Genomic DNA, 20,627 nt, shown 5'->3' with positions numbered 1-20,627 from the left:
AGTGTTCCGTCTCACGTTATCTTGCATGATGTATAATAAGCCGCGTTTTTATAGCAATTTTTTAATAACCGTTTAAACTTAATATACAGCCAGAGCTGTAATTATTTATGCCGTTTAATAAGAATTAAGATTATTATTGGCGCAAAATTATTTATTGCGCGTCTAAATATGATGTACGTATAACGATCTCCAAGGATTGTTTTTCTTATTGAATATCTTGAATTAATTCATCGCGTTTAAGATGTGAAATATTTATATATCTCTATTACATATTTTTATATATATCTAAAATTATAATACGTTTCTAAAAACAAAAATAAAAAGGAACATTTTAAAAATATATACTTTTATTCATCTACGATCAGTTGTTGAAGCAAAATTGTGTTTCAAAATTATAGTTACGAAATGTTAATGATTCAAAACATTTTAATTCATTTTTATGACACTTTGTTTTTATTCGTCTCATTTTAGGAAATGAGCGATAAATAAATATATATCTATTACAGTTATTATACATACGTTAATAATTTTTTAGGTACATATTACATAATTTTAGATATGTATAAGAATATCTCTATTTTTGTATGTCTGTTTTTTTAAAGCAATTTAAAAAATCACAATTTTTGAGTTATATTGTTAGAACAGTAAATGAACGATGTGCATACATATATTTTTATCTCTAAAATTCTAATATATATTAAAAAATTTATTAATGTGTATCTAAAACTTGTATATTTATCATATATTTTTATATACAGATTTTTATAGAAATATGTTTAAATTTTTCAAGTCTTAGTGATCAAATTTTAATTTCCATCTACCGGGTGTATAATTTGTAAAGGATTGACGAATGAGCAACGTTCCCGAGAACACGAAGCGTTGATCGCGATTCGCGCATAAATAGCAATTCACAACTCCGCTATTAACTCCGCAAGTCTAACACCGCCGGATCCGGATGACGGTTCTCTTTGCGGATGAAACGTCACTCGTGCGATTCCACGTGTACGATACGCGGGCGCCTCGCCTCTCCCGCGAGTCGTAGGGACATTCTCGCATTCAGATTGCCGGTCTGTCGGTCTCGGGATCGACTGGAAGGTACGCGACTTGTCTACGTGTCGCGTCGCCTCGCGCTAATGGTCGCGTGCTAATTAATCCGGGGACAGAAATCTAATGGCGATCTGCTCGACGAGGGAATTCAGCTTCATCGATTCGTAGAACCTATCTGATTTCAGTAACATATGCGATGATAAACGCCGAATGGGATCTCGATATCGGACAAATTTGGAGCAAGTCAGGCTTCACGTTGCGAAAATCGCTGTTGAATGCAAAGCATCACGTGCTCAAAAAAGCTCATTGAGACGATAATAAATATACATACTGTACGCAAATAATTAATAATTACTAGTTTCAAATATTTTAAACGTTCAAATATCCGCAAATATGTATCATAAGTTTGTTACAAGCATCAAATTTATTCAAAACATTATTCTGAATCTTAGTAAAATACTTCAATCAAGATTATTAAATTAAAACAAATTTTATTTATTTATTATTAAAATCATTTCTTCGATCAATTTTATCATATTTTTCGAAAGAAAATAAATTCTTGTTTTGAGTACATATTCATTTTTCTAAAATTTATTTTAAGCTCATTATCAAGATAATATTCTTTGTTATAGATAACTGTTACTTGAAAGAAAGAAAGTAAATTAAGCAATCACTTTTCTTAACAATAGAATGATATTTTGTGTGTGTGTATATATATATATATATATTTATCGATAATAAATAATGAAAAATGATTAGTTTGTTCCTAATTCGATATCAACCCTCACTGAATTATTATCATCGAGATAGATCGAGTAATCAAGCGAAAAAGTAATTAATCGAGTTTAAATTGTCACGAAAATGCATTTAAGTTGAAAACCTGTTATTCCCAAACAAGATCTCTTAAATATTGAAAAAAACCTGATCTAAAATTTGGAGAAGAGTTTCTTTTCTTAGATGAAATTCTAGGATAACTATACTTTATAGCGAATTCGATTGGTCACACTCAGTGCACACTGATGCACATTAAAGCCGTCGTACACAAATTAATGTAAAGATATGCTTATAAATAAATATAGAAATCGATTAAATCGTGAAATACTCAATACATTTTATTGTACTATTAGGTAAAATATATATTTCATGATTCGAAATATTTGCATTTCATTTTTATACTCAAATTAAATCAGTGTACAACGGCTTTCATATGCTCTAGTGTGCGCTAGTGCTTCCAATCGAATTCGCCATTAGAGAGAAAGAGGGGAAGAGAGCTGAGTTAATCTAGAGATAACTACAGACTAATCTCGAGCTATCCACATTTTATCAAGTGCGAGATTGAGAGATTCAAATTTCTCTCTTGCCCTCGTATTCTCGGAATAGATTTATTTTTAGTTCTCGCACCGATAGTATCGTTACGAAACCGCATCAAACCATGATATCCTGTAGATTTATATAGACTTCAAAATAGTTTAATGACATTCAAAATAGATGAATGAATATAATAAACTACAGGGTGAGTCATTTTAAGTGACAGATCCAAATATCTCCAAAAATACGCCAAATACAAAAAAATGGTTTAGACAAAAATTGTAGAGGACAACGGGGGACATCTAACTGTGCTAACAGTTTTTACCTTCAGGTCGATTTTCAAGGTTATTTGAAGGTCATGATCATTTTTTTGTATTTGGCGTATTTTTGGAAATATTTGGATCTGTCACTTAAAATGACTCACCCTGTATAATAAATGAGTATATATATATTATATATATACAGAAAAATACATACTGTGTACGCGAGTAATAATTATTTCAAAAGTTCATGTATCCGCAAATCTCTAATACAAGCATTTATCAAGTTTATCAAAAGCATCAAATTTATTCAAAATATATTCTGAATCCTAGTAAGTTTAATATTTTAATCAAGATTATTAAATTATTTAATTTTTGCTTATTATTAAATTTGAATTTGCTTATTATATAGTTATTATATATGAAGTCGTTTAGGGCATTAGCAATGAATCACTACACGGCGATAACCCGCAAGTCCTTTGGCACATCTGATGAAGTCGTTTCTTTCAATTTTATAATATTTTCAGGGTTGCCACATAGACCTGGAAAACCGGGAAAAGTTAGGGAAATTGAAATTGGTAATGGAAAATCGGGAACAATCAGGGGAAAATGTAAAAAAGTCTGGAATTTCGAAATTTGCGCTCATAACATTTTTTTAAACTACTCCTATTCCAAAAAATAATTATTATAATTTTTTAAATATTATATCTGACGTTTTTTTACAGTCAAATACGTTCGAAACTTGCGCACTTTAAACAATTTCAATAAAATAATTAAAATTTATATTTTAATTTCAGTATTTTTGTTTGATCCCTCTTTTTCGTCATAATTGTATTCTTTTTTTCAAAACTAATTTATTTTTTACTGGCTCGAATTTGCACCCAAAATTTTACTATGCTACTATGCATTTTTTTGTGTTGTTTTTAATAACATAAATTAGCTTTCCTACAATCCTTGAGTCTCAATGTTAAAATTTACATATTTTATATTAGTCATGAAAAATTTTCCATTTTCATCTGTGGAAAACCTGGAAAAATCAGGGAATTTTTAAATTCATTTTGTGTGGCAACTCTGATTTTTCAAAAGAAAGTAAATTCTTATTTTGAGTACATAATAATGAGTTTTTCTAAAATTTGCAATAACTGTAATATAAGTATGTATATTTTAAGATTATTAAGAAAATATTTTTTGTTAAAGACAATCGTTACGTAAATGGAAGAGATTAAATTGAGTAATCACTTTTCTTAGCAATAGAATGATATTTTTCTGTCTGAGTAATCACTTTTCTTAACAATAGAATGATATTTTTCTGTCTAATAATGTAATATTATATATTTTAAGAAAATAGTATCGCGACGTTATTAGCACGTTCTTGCACCTATCTTTTTCGCCTTGTACACTGGAAATAAAAGTCTAGGAAGAGGCTGAAGTGGAAGGAAAAAAGAAAATTTGTATAAAAAAGTATGTATGCACAAGTATGCAGTATGTGTGACGCAATTAAACTTAATATAAAAGTAATAATTCCGTACAAGGCGATTTCTAATTACATATAGGTAAAAAGTATTATTCCTATGGAAGTATTATTCCTATGGAGGTGAAGGAGACAAACAACGTAGAGATATGGATTAAAAGCATATGGATTATGAGCGATGAAGACGAAACGGTCCCTGTCGGTTATAAACGGCGATTATCAAAGCGTCTTCTGAAGTGACTACCGCAACAGTCGTTGAATAAATGAATTGTCAGAAGAGACGTTTTTTAGATGAAAAATCATACTCTTACCTATTATTGTTCACTGCTATATGATTTGAAAGAAAATGCGAATGTTTTTCCAAGCAATTCTGCAGTTAATTTTAAGTAAAAGCTGTGTGTGTACGATTCGCAATAATTGCAGAATTATGAGGATCTCGATTTCAACGTCACGGATTTTATTTGTATTGCAACCAATGAGAGCTGTAATATGTTTGGTTGTACTATAGAACAGGTAATTTCTCAATGCTACACATTCAGTCTAGCATTACAGTATCAACAGTGGCAATAATGTCAACAATTCATTATGTAGATATGCAGAACGTACGGTGTTCGTTTGCGATGCTAGTAATTATACCACGATGTTTTCGCAGCTGTCGGCTACGTATTTTAACGTAATCTATATGCATTTAGTTTATTGGTTAATAAACAGTTATGTGGATTCTGCTGTCCGTTGATCGTCAAATCGGATGTCAAGGCATCACTGTAAATGTTTCCAATCCAATCTGCGACATTTGCGACGCGTTTTCCATTTGGAACTAGACCCTGAAAATTATCTTAAATGACTCGGGGATTTTCTGCCAGATTGTCCTGCATACGCACGTTTGAAGAGTACCATGTATATATATATATACATATACATAGGTATCGGGAATGCTTCCAAGTCCGGTGTGGCGAAATGCCAGATACGGCAGATACACATACGGGATCGAATCCGTTTGCGAGCGAGCGTCACGTTTCCGCGCGAACGGTACACGTGCGCGTGAATGCATCGTCGTCCTCTTCTTCCTCTTCATTGCTGTCTTCTTCCCCGTTGTTTTCATCGTCGTCGGCGATGCTGTTATTGCTGCGTTTACGAACAAAACAGGATGGTATCGCGCGTGCTCCGAAATGTCAGTGAACTCGAATCCGGCTGCTAAGTAGTCAGCCCGCCACGTCTCTTTCCACTTTGTTTCCCCGCGACCTCCTGCTCTGCTCGACGAAAAATCTCATTAATACGCTTGAGTTGGGAAAAAGAGCGCGAAGCCGGTGCGAAGGACTATTGGATCAAAGTAAATTGGAAGAGATGTATAATATATATCCATCAGAGAAGTTAATTCTATAATTCTCGAAATCAGCGATTGACAGAGTATCTAAATATTTTTTTAAGGTGTCTTTCAAATTGACGTAACATATTATCTCGCTTACAAATTTTTTATAACATATCAATCGTGTTTTTATATTTATTGTGAATATTATCGGAACGTATTGCTACTATAAATTGGAGAGATTTTGCGACAATCAAAATGAGTTGAAAAAATATTCCATTTAGCGACTGCTTAACCGAGAAACTCAGGAGAGAAATTTTAAAACTTTCATATATTATTACATTTAAGTGTTAAACATAAACTTTAATCTTTAATAAGAACAGGATTCTAATTATTTTAAAATCAATCTCCAATTTTTTATCATAGCAATTTTTGTTAACTGATTTCATCTTTTTCACTTTTTAAATAAAACGACACATATATATGCATAGAGAAGGAATTAAATAGCGCATGGTTAGATCTTGCAAGTTTCTATTTAGAAATCTGATTAATGTTTGTGTTTTTCTATGAATGTTCTTTAATTTTAATTTCGATTAATTTTAATTTTAAATAATTCATCTGTTTCTAGTTCTAAGAATTAGAAAAATATAAAGACTAAGTTAAACTGAGATTAGAGTTAATCTACATTGATAGAAACGGATATAAAACAGAAGAAAATTTGAATGTTCTTTCGTTTTCCCGAGGCTGAACAGCAGTAGGACGATACGAACGAAAAGGAACGAAAGTGAAAGTTAAATGATTCGTCGGACCAATGAGGCCAACGAGGTTGTTTCGTAAATTACACAAATAATATTAGATATCTGAATATCCTGATCCTCTTCGTTCATTTTTCTGTCTATCTCCACCCATTTTGTATCAACATCTATCCCTTTTATGTCCCTGCTTATTATCTTCATTTAATAAATAACTATATATTATATATGAATTAGAACGGCAAATAATATTCATAAGCAGTTGGTGTGTCAATCTCTTCAAGGAGAAACTTTTTATTTACATCGAAAAGAATGATTTTGCTGAAGTATCTAAAAATTCAGCTGGATACAGATCTAAGAATAATTTTATTGGATTATCAAAATTATTATGTAGAACTCTCAAGCATGATGAGCAATGCGGCAAAAAGTTTTAATATTTTAGCAATCAGTTTGAGCGTCCTACATAATTATTTTGATGGTCTAATCGTGGTGAAATAAGATGATAAGGAGAAACGATGCACGCATAATGGCAATAGCATACTGGAAACAACTAATCAAATTTGGATCCAAATGCACTCTTCTGCGTATAATAGCAGCAACATACTGGAACAGTCAATCAAATTTGGGTTCAAATTCACCCTCTTACTGCGCATCCGCGGGAACGTTTCACAAACTTATCTTATTACACCGTGGATCTAACAAAATTATTTTCAGATTTATATCTAGTTAAAAATCTTTAGATATACATACTTCCGCAAAATCATTTTTTCCGTGTATAAATTGAAGAGAAAGATTAATTTCGTTTGCTTGTTACATCTATAATATCCTTTATTAAAATGATATTTCATAATAATATTTAATAATAGAAGTGACTAAATTATAATAACTTTTATGTGTTATATTATATATGAATATTAGAGGAAACGATGATATTTTGATTGTTTTACTTATTAGTTTCAAGGGAGCATATATATATATATATATACATTTTTTAATAATTTTAAAGTAAAACTGACTTGTACACATCGTGTTGTCCCTGAAGAGATTGAAGCAGGACATAGGCGTTACGTATAATAATTACTTTCCCTCTTCTCGCCCCACAAATTTATTTACTGTTTTCGTTTACTTTTTAATTCGTTGTCACTTTTGATATTTCATTATGGTATATACATTTTGAAAACTGATCTTCGTATACGCGCCAAATTATTAAGCGTATATAAATACTATGATGCTTCTCTGATGAGATTGGAAGATACAAACGATTATAATTACATTACTGAATAATAATGAAAAGAGTAGCTTTAATTACGTTCAGATAATAGATATGCTTTTATCCAATATTTTGGTTTATCTTAATAATCACCTTAATGATGTCCTTTATTTTTGTGTTTGTCGAGTATTGACAAATTTTGATTCGTTGTTGGCTAATTGTTTCGGTGACATATTGAACTTGTGCTAGAAATTAGAAGCCGCTAGAAATTAAATTTATATTACCGCACGTTCCTATGATCGAAATACAATTTCGTATAATCATAGGATACATTCGGCGAAATTTGGCCACGTGTTTTAGAATAGTTGTACACTATATTTGGTATCTTTTAATTGGTAAGCGATGATAATATAAGTTAGTAGCGTTACAATGTAGCGTTTACATGACGCTGAGATACGCCTGTGCACGATTCTGTGATTCAACGCAATGATAGGATTCCGCTCATCGATGTAGCAACCTTGATTGTTTTTATAATAGATAATATTATAATGAATATACTTTTTCTTGTCGACAGTGATGAGCGGTTCGCGGCTTGGCAGAGGCCGAGGTGGCCGCCTGGCTTTGTACGGGGGCTGCGCAGTGGCGGTTATCTTGACGATGATAGTGTACCGCAACACCATCTCAGAGATGACCAGGCTTCAAGAAATGCAAGTACAATGCCTTCATCAGCAAGAATCTCTCGCTGCTCAACTACAAGGTAAGTTCAATGAAACGAAACATAAATAACTAAAATCAGAAGCTATCAGAAGTTGAAACCAACGATTATCAATTTAATATTTCATTTAAACTGTGAGGATATTGGCATATGATAGATTGAGACTCTATCTGTCACGTGCCAATATCGCCTAAGACTTTAATGTTGTACATTTCTGCCAATGTAGATATATTTTAATCTCGGTTCAACTTACTTTTTATCTTTTTCGAATTCTAAGCATTAGAAAAAGGTAAAGAGTAAATTAAACCGAGATTAAAATTCATCTACATTAATAGAAATAGATATAAGTCATTCATATTCTAAAGAGTAAAAAATTGCGGGAAGTAAGACCTTAATATGTAGGTTTTATGATAGGATTGTAGCATTTTTCAGTGAACTTCATGAATCACGAATTTGTACTCGATTTTTATAAATTTGTCAATTACGAATCATAGACAATTAAATCCCTCCGATTTAACAACTCAACTGGACTTTTCGGTAACGTGATGATATACTAATAATAATATCAAGAGAATAGAAGGGCATATAAGAATCAAATTTAAACAATGAATATATATAATATAATCGTTTAAAATCTGTACATTCCTAATAAATTGCTATGAATTATAAATTTAAATTTAGTAAGATTACATTACATGACATATTTCGGCATTATGATTGTGTCATCATCAGATATTTTAAAATCGCAGTGAAAAAACGCATTAAAAAAGTCAGATGAATTTTAACTAGTCAATAACAAAATCCGTATCGTATGTGAGTCAAATGTAACACAATGAATGGCAAGTGAAAACGAAATTGCTCGCAAGCGGTTGGACGACCGGTTGTTAGAGAATTTCTACGATGATCGAGATGGCCATAAAATCCTTCGCATAATGTAGATAAAATACTCGTCAAATTGGTTAATACCAGTCAATGTGATTATAAGATATATTAATAAATAAATATATGTCTGTAGAAATTTCTTAAAACTTTTGTCTGTCAAAATTTAAAATTAAAGATGTATAACAATTTAATGTGACTGCCATAATGTGATAATATACGATCTTTTCAGTAATATTTGAGTACAAAGTACGGTTGGAGAAGTCCCTGGCCGAAGAGAAGAGCTCGAACGCCGCGGTGAAACAAGAGTTGCAGCAACGCGCGTCGCGAGAAAAGTCTCTGCGTGACAAGGACAGCGTAGAAGCGATGCAGAGGTTTAATTCGCTTCAACAGACCTACAAGCTCCTTCAAACCGAGCATCAAGACCTGCAGGAGGAATGTAAGAAGCGCGAGAAACAGGCGCTGGATGAGACTAGCAGACTGGAATCAACGCTGCAGGACTTGCGCGCTCGCATCCGGCAGGCTCAGGAAGACAAGTTCAAAGCTATGGAGCACTTGAAGACCAAGTACCTGGAAACACTTGACGAGAAGACCCGGCTGCAAAAAAAGTACAACGAACTGATAAACAATAGAGACAATACCGGTAGTACCGTCGATCATCTCAGAAAGGAAATCTTCCAGCTTAGACGCGAATTGGAGAGCGCCAAGGTACGTGATGTACCTTGTTTCCTAAAAGCAACATGATTTAATATCAAATTTAATTATAATACGTATAAACAGATACAATGCAACTTAAAATTAAGGTGCTTAATAATTATATTTATTTTATAAGTAGCATAATTAATAGTTGCATCTTATAGAAAATTAAACATATGCTTGTTTTCTAGCATAAGTACTGATTTTTATGGTTTCTTTTAAGTATTTAAGATTGCATGAAAAGAATCAAGACATTTATATAAAAAAGCGTAAAAGTTGTGATCTCATACATTTCAGAATTTCTATGCTAGAAGTACACCTCCTAGTTCAGTGTTGATGATTCCTCGAGCGTCAATGTCACAATCGGCGCTGCCGAAGGAAGACTCACAACCGATCCCGGCGCCGCAACAGCAACAGCAGGTAAGTACGCCACGACCATCATATGTGTCTCATGACCGTCGTGCAGTCGGAAGAACGACTCCGTCGGTGGAAAAGACGAATCGAAACGACGTGATGGCAACATCGTCCCAGCTGGTCCCATCGAAGTGAAAGAGATCGGCGAACAACGTGAACCCTCAGCTAACGACTTAGAGCAAAAGCAGAAAGACGTTGTCGAGCGCCCGAATGTTATAAACGAAGAGAAGAATGGCTTCGATGAAGAACAAAGAAAACAGGTAATGTCGCCGCCGCTGAATCGAAACGATGACGGTCCGAGGAACGATAATGCTTCGGTAGTGCCTGGTTCGCAAGCCGAGCAACCATTGGTACAACCTGCCGTCGAGCGAGCGTCTACAGTCGCGTCTGGTCGATCGAATGATGTTAAAGCCCATGCGGAGGATGACGAACTGCAGGCTCTGCAGGAGAGAGTAGATGGGATATTCAATCGTGACATGTCCCATAATGATAATGGAATTCGTTAGATTTAACTCTTTATTATGCATTTACAACCGGATTATCTTCAGCTTGTCAGAAACAGTTTGAGTCAGATTCTTTGAATTTTAACCCGTAAATTAAGTAAAAGATTAATTTTTTTATCATGTAATAATTATACATATATAGAAATTATCTCTATTATTAAATTATAAATTGTTAATGAGAATCATTATTTAATTTATAAAATAAACTGTAATTATACATCTAATCATTAATATTAATTAATGACAATTTGTTAATTATTTATTAAAAAAGATTTTTATCGAATTACTTATGGATGATAGGGAAGATCTAATCAATTATTTAAATCAGAGAGTTACAATCATTTCATTCTCTAAGTCAAATAAAAGAATTTCTTATATACAGTAAAATATTAAATATATTTTAGGACTAATTGCTTTTTTCTAACAATTCTATATGCTTCTGGGGTAAATATTAGTGCTATCATCAATCTAGGATTAGAGAGAATAGTAAAGCGTTTTTCTACTTTTTCATTCGTACTTTTTCTCGAAATATATTTTTATTGTAATCTCTCTTTCTCCCTTTCTAGTGTTGCCTTGTATTACACGCATATTTGATAACACAGATTTGATTACACTACGCTTGATAAATAAATTATGGCATATGTAGCCAATGCCATAATTTTATATGCATGTAATGAAGCAAAATTATTTATCGTTTGGGTCATCTCATTATTCTTTTTCTCTAAATGTGTTACTTATGAATAAAATAATTCTTCTTGTAAACACTGCATAGCTCAATAAATATAATACAAGATGAATAATTCTAACTATAAGTAATAAACAAACGAAAACGAATATATTGGATATTTGCTTGATTGTTATTTTATGATTTTTGGAAAATGTATTTGACTGTTAATGGATGCAATCTGTAATTTTATAGCGGTTTTAAAAAATTATTTAATTGCAAATGATATATAATATTTATATTATTTAATATAATATTATCTATTATTAGTAGCATTTATATATTATTTATTGCAGACTATACCTAATATTTACTATTCAATATGTATAAAATATATATTTGCTGACACGCTTTGTGTATTATTCATTAATATCAATACGGAAATTATTAACATTATATATGGATTGATTAAATTCTAATTCATGGAAATCCTCGTAAAATTGTCTCACAGTAAATGTTATTAATGACTCTAATTAATATTTTTAATAAATACTTTATTAAAGAATCTCTAAAAGGTATTCTCTGAAGTACAAAAATGTTGTCATAATCGTACAGATATCTTTAGACATTTTTTCAATTATTGTACTATTTACATTATTATGTAGATATTTTTATCGTTATATAATCCAAATATTATTGGATACATAGATGTTTAAGACATAAATTTTATTCGTGTATATATCTTTCTGACCGATTTTTCATCTTCTTTATCGAGCTCACTTCTTATTGGATATAAGACTTCATGTATATGCGTAAAATGGCTCGAGCCATACTAAATGTGCCTGTAAATCTGTGTTCCACGATGCATTAATAAATTGTTATTACGTTTATCTGCTTGCATTTTTATTGGCAACCTCGTAATAACCTAGCTATTGCATCGCGCTTTTACTGTATCGCCGTCGCTAATTAATTTATGTTCGAGGCTATTGCCTTTAGCTGCGCTAAATAATTGCTTTAGAATTTGTCGAACTGTAAGAAAAGCTTGTTTTTATTTATGTAGTGTAGCTCTTCTCTTTGGATTGCTAATTAATATAACTCTCAATGGAATTATTTCGATGTAGAATCACTGCATTAAGTACTGCATTTACAGCTTTCTTTGTAATTTATAATTATTAGACAATTATTTATTTGATGCGAAAACACTTTTTATACAACTATGGAAGATTTACGTATTATTATTAATGATTTATCGATGCATAATGTCAAGATGATTTACGTCGAATTATCGAAGCGGAAAATAAAAAATGTACGCAATTCCTCAGCGTATTTCGAGAAATGACAATTATTATTATAACCGGTTCTATTATATTATATAACTACAAGGATTGAATAAGTAAGACGTCACAACAACAAGTAATTCCCGTCTGTTATTACTGAATAATAACTATATTACATCGTACATAATTGTGTGAAACTTTTTTCAGAACATGGTGAGTTCACGAAAAGCGGAGAACACCACTGTAGCGAACAACGCCAATCTCGTATCACCGTCTCTCATCGACAAGCCCGCGCCGCTACCGGCGAGACTACCGTTGAAGGTCAAGGTGCCGGTCGGCGTATTGCCAATACCAGAAATCATTGAGCAGAAGATTGTCGATGACATAGATGAAAAGAAGAAGCAGGAAGAAATCCGAGAGGACGCGGCGGCGATTCGCAACAATTTACAGCCACCGCCGCCGAAACTCGCTCCAGCGAATGCGGTGGATGACAAGGAAGAAAAGGAACCGGTAGTTGAAGCTGGCAACCTGGATCCACCGTTCGTTGTGAATCCTCCCGCGCGACACGTTGGCGAACAGCTTGAAAGGAGAGCAAAAGATTCTTGGTTGAGGGTGGGACCTGGTGTACAAGAGGTCGGTGATGAACTCAATCGAGTTCCTGGGTGAGCCCTAGTATTTTTATTGATTAAATATAAAACAGTGAATAGAAAAAATATTCAAGAGAGGTTTTCATAAAATAGCTTTTTAGAAATAAATATTAGTAGAAAAAAGATTAGTAGAAATAAAGATAATGAGTAACTTTTATCCTTATACAGACAAAACAGATTCGCAAAAATAACTGTTGATTTTACAATTAGAAAAGAATAGAATTTTTCACACACGATTGTACAAATACTACTCATGTGTCTAAACAAAATTTTTCATTTTTGTTTATTATTAAGATAATATGTTTTACTTATCACATATCTTTTAAGGGGAAATTCTACTTTGGAGAGTAAATTGACCCATATAAGTCAATTTCTCCTCTGTTCGAAGAATAAATTTTGCTGCATTTAAGTCCTCCTTTCGATTCTTGCTTGTTTTGCGCGTAATACTGTTGAGGCTCCTACAGTTAAACTAATCGATAATGATGTTTGTAACATGATGATTTTGTAACAGACCATCGTTAAACCGAATCTATGTAAGTTAAATTGACTTATGATAATTTTAAACTGACTTTATTATTTTTTTTTTTTATTATTTTTATTTGAATTAATTCTAAATTATGCTTGTTTTATTCTGCAAAATACAACAGACGTTAAAGAAGAATTCAAACATTGACAATAGTTTAGCTATAATCTGACGACTCGAATATTATAGAACACAATTTTTCATTATAATTGAATGCTGTCATCTTTATTTATTACATTGAAGAGGATCCAATACTAGGGTTGAAACGTTCGTCTGTATTTTAATTTAATTGTAATATATATACATTTACACACTAAGAACTTATGTTGGCTCACATAGGCTTATTCACTGTACCATCATTATCGATTAATTCAAAATGTTAAAGCAATTTAGCAATTTAAATCGGATTTTGCACCAGTCGAAAATCAAGTGAGTTGGATTCTCTTCAGTGTAATAAATAAAGATGACAGCATTCAATTATAATGAAAAATTGTGTTCTATAATATTCGAGTCGTCAGATTATAGCTAAACTATTGTCAATGTTTGAATTCTTCTTTAACGTCTGTTGTATTTTGCAGAATAAAACAAGCATAATTTAGAATTAATTCAAATAAAAATAATAAAAAAAAAAAAATTAATAAAGTCAGTTTAAAATTATCATAAGTCAATTTAACTTACATAGATTCGGTTTAACGATGGTCTGTTACAAAATCATCATGTTACAAACATTATTATCGATTAGTTTAACTGTAGGAGCCTCAACAGTATTACGCGCAAAACAAGCAAGAATCGAAAGGAGGACTTAAATGCAGCAAAATTTATTCTTCGAACAGAGGAGAAATTGACTTATATGGGTCAGGAATCGTTGATTAAATATAAATTGAAAAATATTGTAGTGAACTAAAATCATAAAATAAAACTTTATTTTATCGCGTTTTTCTCGAATTCATGTTTTTCAAACTGGCGGGAAATGTACAGATTCAACCAATCCGATTGACATAAAGTTTTTTTCCTACGAAAAATAGATAATTTTTATGGGGCCATGAACCTAAAAATCCTATAAATTTTCTAAAATAACTATTTTTTTGAACAGGGGTTGAAAGTGAAAAAAAGTTCGTAAAAATTGACACTTAATTTCAAATGGCTGCCATTTTGTAAATTAAAAAATTTTTCAAATAAAATGAGGTTCATGGCCCCACAAATTTAATACATTTTAATAATTACATTAGTTTATTGTCTCAGACAAATTGTCGACAGTCGAGATTTTCCGCCAATTGGCCACGTACGCGCTGCACGCTCTGGTGCATCCGTAGGCTACAGCCGCAATTTTCTACATTTCTAAAAATAAAAAAAATTTTTTTGTATGTGGAAATATAAAAAACATAATGCAAAAAGTATTATTTTGATATCTCTTTCCTTTCCTTATGAAAGAAATTGGTAAAAAATACATCAATTTTGGACTTCTAGACTAGAACCTCCCCTTAAGTAAAATAATTTTGAGAAATATACAATCTACTTTATTCTTTGTTAATAAATTACTAATTAATTTTTACTTTCTGAAAATAAGATTTTATAAAGATATTTTCTCTGTAGAATGAATACTTTTTATACGCTCACTATATAAATAAACATCGTGTCCCTAATATTAATATGTATAAAGTATTTAGATTATGTAATTTCGAACAAATAATTTTTTAATTTATTTAAATTTTTCTAAGAGATATTCAGAGTTTCAATGAATTTATTATACTATATTTTTTGATTCTAGATTGGATGATGGGCAAGCCAACGGTGGTGACGATCAGTATGATGGTGCCGATTACGACAAGGAGTCGCAGCAAAAGAACGATATTCATCTTGCAGGCGAGGATGAGGGAGAAGGTAACTTGAAAACGATCGGATCGATCTGACCGCGCAATTGATGTCGCGATTGTAAAATTATTCTCGTATCTGAATTTCAGACGAAGGCGACATGCTTGAAGGCGAATATCCGAATAATTTGAAGCAAGGAAAGCGGGAATAAAATCAGCGCTGTCGTGAAAATGTTTTTTAACGCGACTAGCAGCCGGTTGGCATAAGAGAAATCGGCTGAAAAATAGTCAAACGACCTGATCTGACCTGACCTGGCCGATATTCATGATCGTTCGGGTTTAATCAGCAAAAATACTTATTGTGTATTATAATCTACAATACAAATCATTCGAGTGGTGTGTGTGTGTGTGTGTGTGTGTGCGTGCGTGCGTGCGTGCGTGCGTGCGTGCGTGCGTGCGTGCGTGCGTGCGTGCGTGTGTGCGTGAGATATTTCACGAGAAACTAGCACAGGGACAGCTAGAGATTCAATCCATCTTCATTTTTCATACGAAAGCTCTTGTACAAGATTTTAGCTAAATATCGATATATGATAGTATATACACGGTACAAATATCGTCAAATGCATCCGCGCATTCGACGGAGACTTAGACGGTTCCGATAACTTCAGAAGATTCAGATTGAACTATTGTAACGTATACTTTCAAAGAAGGAAAAAAGATAGATTGTATTTTTCTAGATTAAGATTTACCGTGCACGAATCGAATGACTTAATCGCGTTTATTACTTGAGACACTCGTAACTTTGTGTATTTATAAATGTATTAAGTTGGACTTAGATTGCACTAGCAGAGTTAACTTTATTTTATCGCGATGCGAAAATACCTCGGAAACCATTCAGTATTCTATTAAAATTAATTCGCGTTGCAATGATGAAATTTATCATGACTTACGGGAATTAATCAAATTATTTCTTTATATTTATAATCACATAATAATTTATATATGAGTTACATATGAACTTAAATGTGAGTTACTATACATGTGATATCAGCCTTTTTGTTACTTTTGTAAATGTAAAATTTATAAAAAAAGGTTTAGGTAATTTCTCCCAATTCTTTTCTCTGCCTACGTTATAAATAACTTGCATCACAATACCATAGCAGAATTTTTACATGATATACAAAGTTACTCCTACTGTTGCAATCTAAATCTTTTACGATATCGTCATCATGATGACACATCGACAATTGATTTTATCAATTTTGTTAAGACAGCTTATATTAGTTAAATCGTTATAGGGCGGTTGTTCCATCTTCGAATAAACTATGTGGTAATTTACCTACTAAATAAACAAAAGAGTAAAAGAGTAAGAACATATGAGTGTTAATAAGGCCATCACACACAAAAGGACATAAGTTGCATAACCACAGCATAAAACTGCTGGACCAATGAGCATCCGACATAAAAATCATATCGATTTACATAAAATGCTCATTGGGCTCGATTTACATAAGATGCTAAGGGCCTTATGCTATGGTTGTGATTATGCAGCTTATAATTTTGTGTGATGGCCCTAAGAGAGTAAGACAGTGAGCTGAAGTTTACTGAAAGGTGGAACAACTCAGCCTAGTTGTCTTGTTTTCCTTTTTACCGATGCCTGTCATCGCTAACGATCGCAAATTATGTGCATCTGTTTTTAGTGAAATTAAAAAATAGACATATTATCAAGTTAACATTTACAGAAATCGTTTAATAGCAGATTGGAAGGTTGATAGAAGAATATTTTTTACAAGATCTTATTTATTCTATCCTTGCCAAAAACCTAAAGAATTATGACTTGAATTGATCAAGTTAAATATTGAAAACTTAACTGGGATGAATGAATTATTAATTAGTTAAACAGTTTAAGACGAGCGTAAGATAATGTTTTGTTATAATTTTAGATTTTTAGTTATATATATATATATACATATGCAGAAAGAGAGACGATAAATGTACATAACGTTCTTTTCGTAATAAAAACGACTGAAAAACAGATTTTTGTTGGTTTTTTCTGACTTTTTAGAGAGCTTCCCTGCAAATAATGTCTCGATAAACCTCTACTGTTTTTAGAAATAAATCGGAACTCCCTTCGAGCAATATGATAATAGATTATCAACGGAATCGATAACTGATCAATATTGAATTATTAATAGTTTAAAGTTTAAACATAGTTACGTTTCCGATGTCGATGGGAGATGCGCGTTTACTTTTTCACGGTTCAAGTCGAAGATTAGAAAGGGAAAGATATTTACTTCTTGATCGAATAAACATTATTTCGTCATCTGTTGACGATGCATTTGTCATTTATTGAGGATTGCTTTCTGAAGGAGCTTTTTTCAAAAATATAACTTTGCCAAAAATGCGTGCTTTGCAAAAAATAAATCAAAATGATATCTTAATTTTGGAAATTAATAACGTGTATCTATAGATATACGTATATCTATACGTGTATCTATAGATATACGTAAAAATATCAAATATAAATGCACAGAATGTACTTCTTCTCACATTATGAAAATAATTTGAAGTCGACTTTTTCAATAATTTTTAAAGTTAAGAAAAATGAAAAAAAGTACTTTTATCGTAAGACTTCAAATCGAGAGTCAAATGGGAATAACATGATTTACATTCTTAAACTATTTTCAGGGGTTTACTTTAATACTTCAATTCTGATTCAATCGCAAAGATATACAATATTAAAAATTGAAGAGAGCTGCGATAAGTGGTCTCGATAAATCTCTCTCGACGTTTTCGCTCTAAGTTGAAAAAATTGATTTCAGATTAATGAACAAATAATGCACAGACGAATATATGTGCAAGGAATGGAATGTCGTGTATAAAAACATAATTTGGTTATTTGATATGATTTTTTAATCATTTATGGAATTATTTATATTATAACGTATATAAGGTATATTTACAGAAACGTAATATTGTATCAGATTGATGTTATTTTACTAGCTATTATGACTCGTATAAGAATTACATAAGCAACACCAGCATCTTACAATATTATCGGTTCTCGGAATCGATATATATGTATATATACATATATACATATATATATATATATACACACACATATCGGAGTTGGCAAGTAACGCATTATTATTTGTAACGCCGTTACTTTGTTGATCGCGCGCGTTACCTTATTATAATAATGATTTAGTAATGACATTGTGATTTTTTTATGACGATAATGTTAACATCAGAGTTAGAAAAGTCAATCGTTACTAATGGGTTGAAAAAGTCATTCGTTACTGAAAAAAATAACTCCTAATTTGTAAAGCGTTACTTTTTACTCGTTACTTGCAACAAGTAATGTTACGCGTTACTTGTTACTCATTACTTTTTTCAGTAAGTAACACATAATGGTGATAAATTACTTTTCAAAGTGATTTTTTTAATCTTAGCACAACCTTAGCGTTTAATTAGTTAGCGTTACTGTCATAAAACATTGCAGCATCGGTATCAAATTATTTATTATAAAAAGTAACGACAAAATAACTGAAAAGTAACGTTTGCCAACCCTGACACATATTATATATATCGATTCTGAGAACCGATAATAAAATAAAATGTTTTATTTTATTTTATTTTATATATATATATATATCTCAACGTATATAAAACATTTTATTTTTGTCTGCTTTGTGAAAAATGATACAATTGGAGTAACCCCCGTAAAAATGTAACCGAATCTATCAGAGGTATGCCGCTTTAGTGAAAATTCGAATTCGTGGATATTTGTAATGTTATTACTTTTATATTTTGAGTCTTTTAGTAAATAAATTATTTTATAGAAATTCTACTCATCATAAACAAACGACGATTTTGATCCATTTATAACTTTAATTTTCATTTTAAATATATTCCAATTAATGTATTTTTAATGAATATATGCCATAATTTCTTATCTAAATGTTCATATTTAAATTTCAGTTTTTTTAAAAACGAACTTATTCTAATATATTTATTTAATAATTTATTTTCTACAACAGTTTGTAACAGTTTTTCTCTTATTTGGCGAAATTGTAGGACAATTTCACAATTTATAAATAAATGCAAACAAGCATATTGTATTCTTTATCTTCCTAGCTTATTATACAATATTAAAAATAATACAAAAATATTCTTTCGTTGCTCTTTGCATTACTGCGCTTTTTATACCCGTATTTCCGTAATATCTAGAAAAATTGTTTATGTGTGAAAGCACTGTGAACACGTAGCTTTCACGTTTCTCGTCCAGAATATGGAAGAGAAATAGTTTACTTATTTAGTAACCTTTTGCCCGAGTTATCGTGGCGGACCTTATTCTCGGTGAACCATGCTTCAGACAGATTCTTGCAACGGAATCAAGAACGCAAACATACTCTAGATTCGTGCGTGCACGAATCATCGTTTTAATCTTTTTTAACTCGATAATTTCCCCTGGCTATCAAATGTTCTACAGTAATTCGCTCGTCTACAGGCCGCGTTACCCAACGAATCCAATGAATAGCTAAAGGAAGTTTGCACGAACGTTTCAATTATTTCGTCATTAATTTGATTGAAAAAGTATCTTATATATCTTGACGGAAGTAATACTTTTCAGGCAAATATTTAGTTTCTAATAATTACTAATTTACGAAAAAAAAGTAAAAAATTATGTTGTAATAAATATTATCGAATAAGAATATAAAATAAATTTTATAAATTTTATTATTTTAAACATATTAATTAAATTAAAAAATAAAAGCATTTCTTTTTTCACTTGAATTATTATTATAAGGAACAAAAATATTTTTAATATTAAATTATATAAAAGAATCATTTGATTTGTCAAATTATAATACATTTACGCATAATTATTTGAGAGAATAAAAAATTAAAATGTAATAAATAGAATATATCGAAGATTTTCGCTCGAGGAGGTTTATTTTGACAAGATTTGCCACAAGTAGCATTGCTATGTTTTGAAGACATCGCAGATATGTAGTCACGTTGCAGTGCTTAGACAAGAGTGCTCACGTCAGCGTGTCTACGAACAAGTGATCATCTCCAATTATCCTCTTATGAGTTTTCTTATAGATTAAAAGTGCTCACGTACTAGCGACCTTCGC

The 20,627-nt window shown here is 31.5% G+C and overlaps 1 protein-coding gene across 4 annotated transcripts in view; it reads left to right on the top strand.

The window, feature by feature from the left end:
* LOC108728970 (Golgi integral membrane protein 4) overlaps positions 1-16,436 on the top strand; it is a 17,855-nt gene extending 1,419 nt beyond the window's left edge. For 2 of the 4 annotated variants that reach the window (XM_018457837.1, XM_018457838.1), the window contains exons 2-8: positions 7,929-8,111; positions 9,181-9,656; positions 9,942-10,064; positions 10,157-10,318; positions 12,710-13,164; positions 15,441-15,553; positions 15,634-16,436. In XM_018457837.1, coding sequence (XP_018313339.1) covers positions 7,931-8,111; positions 9,181-9,656; positions 9,942-10,064; positions 10,157-10,318; positions 12,710-13,164; positions 15,441-15,553; positions 15,634-15,695 — 1,572 coding nt within the window. In that variant the 5' untranslated portion in view covers positions 7,929-7,930 and the 3' untranslated portion in view covers positions 15,696-16,436. Of the gene's footprint in view, positions 1-1,232; positions 1,291-7,928; positions 8,112-9,180; positions 9,657-9,941; positions 10,065-10,156; positions 10,319-12,709; positions 13,165-15,440; positions 15,554-15,633 lie in introns of all 4 variants that reach the window. The other 2 variants (XM_018457836.1, XM_018457839.1) reach the window with 2 other exon arrangements.
* Positions 16,437-20,627: the final 4,191 nt, after the last annotated feature.

This window comes from Mycetomoellerius zeteki, unplaced genomic scaffold (assembly GCF_001594055.1).
Source record: "Mycetomoellerius zeteki isolate Tzet28-1 unplaced genomic scaffold, Tzet1.0 scaffold68, whole genome shotgun sequence".
Taxonomy (NCBI): Eukaryota; Metazoa; Arthropoda; class Insecta; order Hymenoptera; family Formicidae; genus Mycetomoellerius; species Mycetomoellerius zeteki.
Note: the sequence above shows the minus strand (reverse complement) of the source record. Positions and strands in the feature narration are given on the sequence as shown.